The sequence below is a fragment of the Ornithorhynchus anatinus genome, chromosome 3 (assembly GCF_004115215.2).
Source record: "Ornithorhynchus anatinus isolate Pmale09 chromosome 3, mOrnAna1.pri.v4, whole genome shotgun sequence".
Classification (NCBI taxonomy): Eukaryota; Metazoa; Chordata; class Mammalia; order Monotremata; family Ornithorhynchidae; genus Ornithorhynchus; species Ornithorhynchus anatinus.
This window is the reverse complement of record NC_041730.1, coordinates 67924399-67936897: the sequence shown is the minus strand read 5'-3', so window position 1 is coordinate 67936897 and position 12499 is coordinate 67924399. Positions and strand designations below refer to the sequence as shown.

General features: G+C 37.9%; 1 protein-coding gene across 1 annotated transcript in view; it reads right to left on the bottom strand.

Annotated features, from left to right (window-relative positions):
* Positions 1 to 12499, bottom strand: part of DCC (DCC netrin 1 receptor) — a 644354-nt gene that overhangs the window by 257024 nt on the left and 374831 nt on the right. The window contains 3 exon segments of the mRNA XM_039911321.1: positions 3494 to 3543; positions 10175 to 10313; positions 12230 to 12378. Coding sequence (XP_039767255.1) covers positions 3494 to 3543; positions 10175 to 10313; positions 12230 to 12378 — 338 coding nt within the window.

Here is a 12499-nt window from a genome sequence, read left to right as displayed (position 1 = left end):
TGGTCGTAAGTGCCTATCGAGTCTACTGTAATGTAATTAATCAATCAATGGTATTTATTGAGCACTTACTATGTGCAGAACACTGTACTAAGTGCTTGGAACTCTACACTATAACCAGAATTAGCAGACACATTCTCTGTACATAACAAGTTTACAGTATAGAGTCTCCCAAGTGCTTAGTAAAGTGCTTTGTCCAGAGTAAGTGCTAAGTAATTACCATTGGTTGACTGACTGTGCGTAGGTAAATTAACGTCTCTGCACTTTAAAGTTTCTCTTCATCTGGTAAATAAGAAAAGTAATACCTTCATTGCCTTAATTGTAGGAATACTATCAGGATAAAATGAAATAACTTATGATGTGATTTAGAAAAAATGAAAGTATACAAATTCAAAGATTATCCATCTTATTTTGGACATACATATAATATTGCCTTAGAATTATACTTTAGTGAATGAAATTTTAACATTCAAGTTAATAGCACATTAAGTTGCAATGAGAATCTTTCCTCACTATTCCAGTAAAAGGCATAAGACTCAAAAGGATGGTCTTTTTATTTTTTTATCCCCTCGAATTCTGTATCATGTCATTTGTGGTGAAAAAAATGCATCTGTGCCTACTGACTATTTCCAGGACTCATTCAATAGTATTTATTGAGCGCTTACTATGTGCAGAGCACTGTACTAAGCGCTTGGAATGTACAAATCGGTAACAGATAGAGACAGTCCCTGCCCTTTGACAGGCTTACAGTCTAATCGACAGGCTTACAGTCTAATCGACGGGCTTACGGTCTAATCGATTCATTCTATGTTAACTTACTCAGGGCAAGGAGGATAAAAGGGAAAAGATCAGTGTGAAGCTGAGAGTGAAAAGAACTAGAGAAAACAGACTACAGATGAACAAAGAGTTTAACGATAAAAGAAAAAGAGGCCAAAACATAAATATGTTAATTGAGAAATAGGACCTCTGAAAGCAGAGAGGCAAGAAAAGCAAAACGAAAAAATATTTTAAAATGAGCCTGAATAAAGTCATTTTCCAAAGCTGAAGTGTTGTGAATAGGCAAAAGCCTTGTCTACCTAGGAATATCTTTACATTTATCTTTGATCCAGTAAATACCTATAACCCTTTGCCCAAGCTTTTGCTTGTCACTCAATAGATGTGGGAAACAAAACATCAGAATTGATGCCATTTCTGCTAAGAAAATTAGCCAGGGAATTGGCTTGTGATCTTGAAGGAACAATGCAACGATAGTGGATTTGAGTCAAATTGGAATCTCGAATACAAGTGGACAAGCTATATCCCAATATCAATTCCGTGCTTCAAGAACAATGAGTAGATGGATGAGAAGAATAGACATGGAGGTGTTTCTGTTCATGACTGCATGAGATAATTCTCACGGAAGGTTGACGAAAATAAAGAGGAAACGAATGCATCTTGCCTGTTTCCCAAAGGTACCATCACTGTCAGCCTTGATTTCAGTTCAACAAAATGTGGCTTGTGATAAGTTAGAATGGTAGGGCTGGAAAATGCTGGGTTGATTGGAGAGATTCGGTGGAGCTAGAAGATTTCTTAAATATTACTTCCCGATTGATCCAAGATTCCTCCTATTCATTAGCAGCTATCCAAGCTGGTTTCCATGATATTGCAAGCTCCCTCATGGCAGAAACCATTCATCTTGCTTCTTTAATATAGCCCCCAAACGCTTAGTACTGTGCCTGTCTCTCAGCAGGTGTTCAATAAATATTACACTGATTAACTGAATGTTGGCAGACCACTGAACTTCACCTCATCTCTCTATGACCCTGTACAGACTCTGGACAGGGATAAATATAAAAGCCTGAGATGGAATCTACCTCTAGATAATAATGGTAATAATGGTACTTGATAAGCACTTACTATGTGTGAAGCACTGGTTTAAGCGCTGGGATAGATACAAGTTAATCAGGTTGGACAAAGGTCCTGTCCCACATGGGGCTCACACTCTTACGTCCCCATTTTACAGATGAGGTAACTGAGACCTAGAGAAGCTAAGTGGATTGCCCAAGGTCACACAGCAAACATGTGGAGGAGCCGGGATTAGAACCCAGGTCCTTCTCACTCCCAGGCATGTGTTCTCTCCACTAGGTTCTAGGGTCTAAGCTTTTTGTGGGCAGGGAACGCACCTACCAAATCAGTTGTACTCTCTCAAGAGCTTAGTACAGTGCTCTACACACAATAAGTGCTCAATACCACTGATGATGATGATGAGGTGAATACTGCAATAGCAGGAATCTTAGGTTATGGTTTAGACTTAGCTGATGTTGGATATTTCCCCATACAGATTTGGGACAGAAATGAATTTCCAAACAACAGACCTGGGAAAACTTATCCTCTGGCTTATTACTGAAAGCCCAGCAAGAAAATCATGATTCTAGATGCAATTTAGCTTTCATGTAGCCTTTGGAAGATTTCATTATATAGGAGTATCATTCACACTTGTTAGTCTAGCAAAGTGAGTAACCCAAAGAATTCATTTTTTTTTTTACTACAGATTTTTTTAAAGAAATATCCATGCTCTGCTGGAGGAGATCCCTTCATTACTTTATTACCAGTGGAATTGCTACACTATGAATAAAATACATCAGGATAAACTAAAGGGGGCAATGCTGACCAATAACCCAACTTACTGAAAGACCCTGAAAGGGACAATTTTTGAATAATGGAAAATGTCATTTATTAGCAGCCAAATAAAAATGAGATATGGGTAGGCAATCTTTATAGCTTTAGAGGTACAAATATTCAAAATACCTGAACCTAAAGCAGAGAAGAATGTGATTCTACAATCTTCAATAGTCTTTTTTCCAAAATGACCTCTATTATCCCTGATTTATTGACCTTGAGTTTCCCCTTTACTTCTCTCCACTTTTACTTTTTTTTTCTTATCATCGCTTTCTAAGGCCTCTTTCAGAGGAAAATGCCATTCTGGAAGTAAATTGGACATTTCACACCAAGAGGGAGGCAGTCACCCTTTCATTGGATAAGACCATTAAAATCTTGTCAAAAATGACTTTCTCAAGGCATCATTCCTGCACCTGAATAAACTAACTTTGGAGATTCAGACTGCTGCATCTCCTAATGTCTTCTTTAATATTCATTTGAGCTGCCATAACTCTCTTGCTGCTTTGCAAAGCAGTGCAGAATAGAAGTAATGCCCAAAGACACGGATATAAGAAAGTCCACACACAAAAGAAGCTCTCTCAAGCCAGAGTTCATTAAGAGGGAACATGTTGAACTTGGGCACCTTAAACAATAACACCAAAATTGAAATCCTAGAAGGTAAAGGATGGCACAATTCAACCATTTCTAAAAGACTATAAGGCCAAGCTTTCTACTGATTTCAGATCATTTCTCCATATTAAAACCATTCTCTTCCCCCTCTCCCCAGCCCCCAGAGGGCACAGATGATGCTGAAGATGGACATGAAGTGGTAATGAAACGGAACATATGGTGGACTTACCCTTGAATTTACCACTTCCAAGGAGACATTCTGTGGCATGGCACTTGGCACTAAAAAGAACAAAAGTTGGGAATGATTACTGCCAGAGTCTCGGAGTACAAAAATCCAACCTTCCCTGTGAAAACTATGAATGCTTCTTTTTCCACTTGGTTCATAATCTAATCAGATGTGCTGTAGTTAATCCAGGTGGCACTTCAAAGAGCCCCTGAAGAGATGAAAAGTAACTGCATCTGTTCATTTCTTCTCACTTCTGACAGACAGTAATCTGCCCAGAGAGGCCCCAGAACAGCTAGACAGAAGAGCTCCTGCCGTGACACCAAATAGTTCCATTTAATTACTGCTTTGCTGCGATAACCTTCTAGTGAAACAAATGAGATCACTTGGGATAGCGTTTGCTTCACTTGGCTTTTACGGTATCAGAGGCAGTGCCTTTAAGGATTCGCCTGGTTTTATGATGGAATATGTCACTGAAATGGTCACCCTTGTTACTTAATCCTTTTAAAGAGATTATCTGTCTTCTCAAGAGGCAAAACCAGAAATACCTTTAAATTTGTATCATATATTTTTACTGCACATAAATTAGTGTACTTGAGAGGCAAAATGGTTTGCAATTCTTAATTATTGGGGAACTGGTTATGTAGATGTTCTTCCAGCATTTGGGGGTAGGTGTCTATGCTGCTCTTCACTTTGCTGCTTGGTCTATTATGGGTAATTCTAACAATAACAATAATAATAATAATGGTATTTATTAAGTGCTTACTATGTGCCCAGCACTGTTCTAAGTGCTGGGGTAGATAGAAGGTATTCAGGTTGTCCCACTTGGTGCTCACAGTCTTAAACCTTATTTTACAGATGAGGTAATTGTAAAATGAACGGTAAACTGTAATTTCACAGAGAAGTTAAGAGACTTGGCCAAAGTCACACAGCTGACAAGTAGCGGGGCTGGGATTAGAACCCCCAATCTGTGGCTCCCAAGCCCGGGCTCTTTCCACTAAGCCACACTGCTTCTCTACCCTCCACCGATAGGGTGGAAAAGGAGACCTCAGGATGCTAACTTGTTTTGGCAGCTTGAGGAAATACTTGGTCCAGGAGAAACCCCTAAAGAGGGTTGAAATCATTGGCTAAGATTGAGTTCTGTGAACTGACTTGGAATTTCACTCTGTCCCTACTATCCCTGCCCTCCATGAATATGAAAAAATCACATTTACTGCAAACAAAATAGGTCTGATATTACCAATGAGAAGTATGTTAATTACCTGTATTAACTGGCTCAACCCACTACTTTTCTATCTGTTTCAGCACCCAATTCACATTCACTGAAATAGCACTAGCCAGTGAACATAAAAGGTAATAAAAGAGACTTGCAAATGGTAAATTTATTAATACCCAGAAAATGTCAAAAAACAATAACAAAACCCTTCAAAATATTTTGCATTTTACTTACTGCTCCATCATTACTTGATTTCTAAGTAATGTAGAATTTATTTCTCCAGTTAGAAATTAGTTCTTTGGGAAGTTTGCAGCCAGTGGAACAAGGTAGGGTAGTAAATTTCATTTCTAATAGCCTAGTACTTTCTTCCAGTGATGGCAGCAGTGAACAGGAAGCAGTATAAAGGTTCATTTCTGACTAGGTTTTTAAGTCCTGTCCTAAATGGAAGACATCATTCTCATTTCCACATTGCCTTTCATTCCCATAGTATATAATTCTCCTTCTGTGATTTACTGGCTTGTTATTGGTTCTTCTAAGGCACAAGTCATCTTTTATGATATTTTTGCAAATGGATATTTTGCCATGGCTACAAGTTCTCTTTTTCCCATGCTTCCCCCTTCCCAAACAAGGAGAAATAGTTTCTTTTTTAAGGACTGTCAAGCACACAGCCATCCCCTCGTCATTTGCCTTCCTATGGCCAGAATACATTGAGAGACTACCTACAATTCTCCACCCAGCTCCCCTGGGCCCCAATCTAATACCAGATATATGAATCCAGCCTATATACTTGGCCAGATCATCTCTAATTTTCTGACATTAAAGGAGAGTCTCTGTTCTATTGGGCTGAGATCTTCCACAGTAGCACCATCACAAAAGGGAAGAATGGCAGAAACTAGGCTGCCTCCTCACAAATCTCTCTGAATTAGTCAACATAAATTCAATCACCCTGAATAGCCCTCCAGAGGATTCAAATCCTAATTTATTCTTATTACTTTTTAAGAAACTTTTCAACTTTGCATAAAATATATTTTTAAATGCCTTTGTTTTTTCCACCTTTTACAGCAGTCATTAATTACAGTAGAAGCTTATTAACGTAAACTGCTTTTTTCCTAACCACTGTGAATCTTTTCATTTGGATTAAAGAAAAGCCGAAAATATTTAAATAAAAACAAAGTTTTGCCAACATTAAATTTCAGTCATTAGCTTAGTCCCTTTGAGGTCTTATGGCATTTAAAGTATAAAATTAGATCTCCAGGCTTTTTTAAAGTATAGAACTTGTTAGACTGGGATGGATTCTTGACTTTGAGAAACAAGTTTCCCATTGCTAGTTAATTTTGTTTGTTTGTTTGAAATTGTCTTTGTCACTTACAACAGCTATTCTCTATTTTTGTGGCCTTAATGAAGACAAAGAAAAAAGGCCGACAAAGAAAAAAAAATACTAATAATTGATTCAAATTTTATTCTAAGAATATAAATCCTATTTAACTTCTTCTACCCTAAGATACTTTAAAAAAAGGGCTCAATGACAAGCAAAATTTATAACCTAAGCAAGATTCCCACCCATTATAATTACTAATTTCATAACCTACTGTCCTCCAGGTCACAGTGCTGTATTTCATAGCTCTCACTTCCTTCTTCCAAATCCCTTGCTTGCATAGAGCCTCAGAAGCATCAATTTACTCTTTGATCATCAAGCTATTTTGTCAACTTCACACTTCCTCAGCATTGTCAGCTTTCTGACCTATGACTCCACCTTACTTGTACCACACCTTAACCCAAACCTGGCTTGGTGGTGCAAAGTTTGATTATTATAAAAGGTCCAGGTCCCAACATGGCACCAGGTCTCACACCACAGATTCCATCCTTTACACCTCCATCTCTGAATTCTGAACATAAACTCATTCTGCTACCTCAACCACATGCCCACTCTCTCCAAAATAGTCCTCTTCTTCTATTGATATCTCTAGAACCCAACCACCTACATGTTCCAAATTATTTCACCTCTTCTGACCTGGCTAGCAAGTAAATTTTATGCATGCAAAATGTATGGGTTTTTACATATATTTTTCAATCCTATACCTATCACATTAACTTGAATGATTCCATTTTCAACCATTTTATTATTTCTTGCTATTTGGATGATGTTTTATTAATTCTCCTTTCAGCCTGCTTTCACTTCAAAAACACTTTCAGAGCCAAACTTAAAACTAATTTTAAAAGCCTGGTTTCATGTTTTCAAATGTGCAACTGTCACCTAGATGCCAGGATCTATGTACTCATCCACCAACTTTGGAATTCAAACAAAAAAAAGAGATCATACTGGAGGAATAGCTGAAATCTAAACCTAAACTTTCAATGCAGTTTTACTCATGATTTCATTTTACACAGAGTGCTTACAAGGAGTCTTTCTATATCCTTAGGGAAGTCATGCATCGTCTGGATTAAAATTAGATATGAAATATTTTCTTCTCATATTTTCAAAATCTTTAAAGCATTGGAAAATGTTTCCGTTTGACCTTGAGTAGGTTACTTAACTTCTCTGAGACTCATCTGTAAAATGGGGATTGACTGTGAGACCCATGTGGCATATGGACTGTGTCCAACATGATTAGTATGTATCTAAGCGCTTATAGTGCCTGGACCACAGTAAGTACTTAAAAACATAAATGAAAAGATATCAATGTATTTTAAAATATTTATATATACATTCTTTCTATGAAACTGTTCATAATAGAAATTATTTGGGAAAGACCCTTATATTCGTGATGTGTAACACTGTATATTTTACCTTTGGGAAAAGTCAATCTTTTATGGCCATACTTAGGTACACAACCTCGATTTGTTTCAATATTTCCAGGCCCTCTTGGGAGCTATAACTAGAAAGTTCTTTTTTCTTCCTGTGCTTTCTCATTTTGTGGCCACAGCTCTAGGCTTTACTACAGGCTCTCACACTGACTTCCAATACTGTTAGCTTCTCTACTGCTATCTCTAAATATTCCCCTTGAAGTTCATGCCACCCTAGAGCATGGAATATGGACCTAGTTGACACTGGCTATGCTGACTGTTAGTAACTCCTCCCTCCCTCTCTAAATTGGATTTTTGAACTTGGTATGTAACTCAGCACTGATTTTGTTGTTTACTTTAAGAGGTTGTATAGAAGAAGGACCTTCCATAAAAAAAGTCTAAAAATCACTACTGAGTTGGAACGTTGAAGGTAAGGAATGGGAATGCATCTACCAACTCTGTTGCACTGTACTCTCCCAAGCACTCTGCACACTGTAAGCACTCAAAAATTGCCTTTGATCGATTTGAGCCATAAACTCTAGGAAGGCGAATTTCTTTTAACCAAATTACTGGGAGAAACAAGAAAAAAATAGTTATTTGGTGATTCGGAATACAGAAAGCTTTGCATTCTGGAGCATCTATTTAAAACTTTAGTAGGATTCACTTGACACCTCTCCTTGTGCATGACTTTTTTTTAAATGAAAATTGACAGACAAGCACACTCTAAGAACAGAAACATGTCTGACCTCGACATTCATAGACAGTCTATCCTGAATTAAAAGCATGAAATTTATAAAAACTCTAATCTTAATTTGAGGAAAATTCCAGTCACCTTTGAGAACCTAATGATAGATCCTAGGTACAACAACAGGAAAAGTTAAATCATCAAGCACCCACTTTTCAGATGTTCAAAGTGAGACCTTGATGGGAAGGAGACTGCATGCTTCTCTACTTTGGTTTTGTATACAGGGTCATGTAAACGTGACTCTCTGGTGACACAGCAAGGTTGAAACACTGCCAAGGGATAAATTTTAGGCTACTAAACTATCTATCTTGCTCACTTACGACATTTAAAACCACAGCCCCACAGCATTTTGGTTCTTAGTGTGAATTAAATCTACATAAATTATGTAAAATACTAATTTTCACTTGTTTTCTTTTGTTTTCATAATTACAAGTGTGAAGTAATTAATTATGCTACAACCCACTCTGTACTGCATGTGATAAGAGAATGAGATGGATGGGCATGAGAATTACTAACTTAAGGGACAATATTGAAGAGGTGTAAGATGTAAAGTAATAAAAAATGGAGCTTCAAATGAGCTACAGAATTAGTGAAGAAAAAATATTCACAGCTGAAGTTGAGGAATATGGGACGATCATAGGTTTCAATAACTTGCTTTTCCTTGGTAATACCTTTTGTTTTTGGCTATTGGTATCTTTCCCTTTCTCATAAAACTGAGAAAGGGAGCTTTAAAAGAACGGGACTAACTGTAAGTTTCTTGGGTGCGGAACCATGTCTATCAACTCTGAATATTGTACCCTCCCAAGTGTTTAGTACAGTGCTTGGCACATAATAAGCACTCAATAAATACAATTGACAATAAATAAAAACTGTTGATATGTTGAGTTACCAATCAGTCTCAGAAAGAAGAACACTTTAATGCAGCAGGTAGATGAGCTATCCTGTTTTTGCCCACAGCTCTGACTCACACTGTGGCCCTGGCAAGGGGCTCCTTGAAGTATGGGATCTGGAAAAATTATCTTGTTTTCCAAACCAGGAAGGCCCTTGGAGAGGGGTAAGGAAGAGATTGATTCAAGTCTGGGAAAAGAAAAGCATTCTTAAAATTGTTCTTAAGAGGAATATCAGTGATTGTCGAGATTGAAATTTTAAAAGACAAAGCAACAATGAATACCATATTTATATGCAGAACGGTCCCACTTTTTACATTGTTTTTGCCACCCAAGAACAGGGAAAGACAGCTAAATGGGATCATAGGAATTAAGTCTAGAAACAGGAGGGCTGGAGAAAAAAGAGAAGAAAAAAATAAAGTATAAAAGGAGGCAGAATGGAGGTGATAAGGAAAAGGGAAGAGGCCACTTGAAACTGCATAAGCACTCAATTCAATTATATTTATTGAGTGCTTACTGTGTGCAAAGCACTGTACTAGGTGCTTATACATTTTAAGAGTTGACTTCTACCTTCTTCTCCCCCCACCCCCAACCCCTACAAGAATTTTGCTTGTCTATGCAAGCCCAGATCTAGGCTCTCTAGATCTTTCTCTTCCTTCTCTGGAGTCCACAAGATCATTCAGAGTCTACTCCTCTTCCTGATGTTCATTGCCTTGTTGATAAAAATAATATTTGATTTCCTTCTCAAATATTGGGTGAGGGGTGGTGGAGGGTTGAGGAGAGAAATTCATGCAGTGGAGCCAAATATGCAAGTGAATACAGTATAACTGAATTCAACATCTGGACTTTGACTTCCATCTGATACTAACAAACCCTGCCTTGAATGGGACTCCTGAAAAACCTATATTTAGTCTTAAAAACTATGATGGTTGGGCAGCTCAAACTTGCATTGTATTTGGACTACAAAACTCAGAATCATTTCATAATCATAAAAGGAAAGAAATGACTCTCTGAAATACACTGTCTCCATTTTGACGTGACTAGTTTCAACTCACCATCAGAGAGAGTAATCACAGTCAGATCATCACTGGACACTCCAGGTCCGTAGCGGTTGTAAGCTAGGAATCGAAGGGAATACTCGCTGAATTTCTTCAGGCCTTCCAGTTTGTAAGATAGTCCATCAACCTCTATATTCTGGGCACATAAAAAGCAGAAATTGTTATTAAGTGGGAACATTAAAGTAGATATGAGAGTCATTCTGAGGAATAAATGGGTTAGGCATTAGCCTTCTGCTCACAAAACTACAGTTTAAATCCTTATTTGAGTGTTGTAAAAGTTAACCTGTAACACAGACTTGCTGACTAACACCTCTTTCTCCGCAGATGATGTTAATACATCACCGTTTCATTTTTACAGCCATAATGTTCCAATTTCAGCCATAATGTTCCACACACCATCTTCGGAAGATTCTTCTGGCTGAAATTAACTAAGAACCTGAAAGTAGTGACTCGAAAACCAATGTGAAAAGAATGACAAACTGTATATTACCAAGTCCTTTATAATAACAATTACCCCCTAAAACCTAAGACTTACTGGATGCACAGATGAGGATATTGACTTTTAAAATCTCCTATTAAATCTGGGACAACATACCCCAACTACATTGCTTAGAAAACTAAGTACATATCAGAGAGTCATTTTAGTGACATCATTCTGGGTAGTGAACAACTAGTGAAATTCTCTAACCTTAAATTGACTCCAAGATACTTAAAAAAATGAACAAATAGAGGGAGAAATATAAGAGACAAGAAGTGGGAGACTATTCAAGATTGCTTGGTGTTAAAGGGGTGATAATAATAATAATGGCATTCGTTAAGCACTGATTATGTGCCAAGCACTGTTCTAAGCACTGGGGGAGATACAAGGTAATCAGGTTGTCCCACATGGGGCTCACAGTCTTAAGCCCCATTTTACAGATGAGGCAACTGAGGTACAGAGAAGTGAAGCAACTTGCCCAAAATCACACAGCTGACAAATGGCGGAGCCGGGATTAGAACCCACAGCCTCTGACTTCCAAGCTCGTGCTCCTTCCAGAGCCATGTTGCTTCTCATAGGGAACGTAAAGGCATAGGTCACTGATGTGAAATGTAAATCTGTTTGGGAGCGGGAGATTCCATGCTTCTTCCTCTCTTCCTTTGCCTCTGCTAGTTTTAGGTGCTTCAGTGTTTCTATAGTCTAGACCTCTGGCAAGTATTAATCCTATCTGGTCCTGGAAAATGCTGCTGCATATTGGGGCTTCCTTATCAAATTACCTGAAATTCACTGGATTCTTGGAGCTACTGACTAAAAAAACAGTGCAAAAAAATATGTGGGTAAATTTACAGGAGTTGTTGTGGAGCCTGGTGGATTGGGACTGAGAGATCCCCTGCTCTTCTAAACATTCAAGATAATCTTACTGGTCCTTCTGAGCCATTTAATGGTTGCTACCCTCCACCACCATCCCCCGCCCCCCCACCCCTCACACTCCCCACTACCAAAACAGCTCATGGCTCTCTGGAAGGGCCATACAATCTATGCTTATCATTACAGTAATTAAGCATGTTACAGTATAGACTTCAGTAACAGATGATGCACATTTTAAAAACAAAAAAATTACATGAAATTTTAAACTATACAAGCATCGATTAATTTTAAAGCAACATTCAAATGGAAGACATATTGTCAGAATAACTCAATTCAGTGCATCCTCCAGACTATATTAACACTTCAAAAAGGGCCTCATATATTTGCCAAGAAAATTGGTATGCCCTAAATGGACTTCATTCCACTGGTCATCTGATTTTCTGCTCAGAGTAAATGTTCTCTTCCAAGAAGCATTTTACCTTGAATCAACTAACCACATTAATTTATTCATTCAAATCAAATTTTGCTTGTGTGCAGAGCACTGTACTAAGCACTTGAGAGAGTACAATACAACAATAAATGGACACATTTCCTGCCCACAATGAACTCAATATGTCACCACCCTTCTGAACCTCCATTTCATAGTTTTATGACTATTCCAAAGGAAACGTGTTCCCCTTTGTAGCAATAAGATACAGTTCACTTACCTGTTCTTTTCCAGTGGAAATCTCAGTGCAGAACAATCTGTAACCTTGTACTGGACCATTTGCATAGGCAGGAGGTTCCCATGAAATTAGAATTGAGGTAGGTGAGGTAGATATAGCTTGCAGGTTTTCTACTGGTCCTGGAACTTGCACTGCATGGGGAAAAAATTATGAGATCACTTTATAGGTGTTTCATGCTTTTAATCTAAATATGAATCCTCCATGAGTCTTGGTATGTAACAGTGTTCTCAAGTATAGATAATATGCATATAT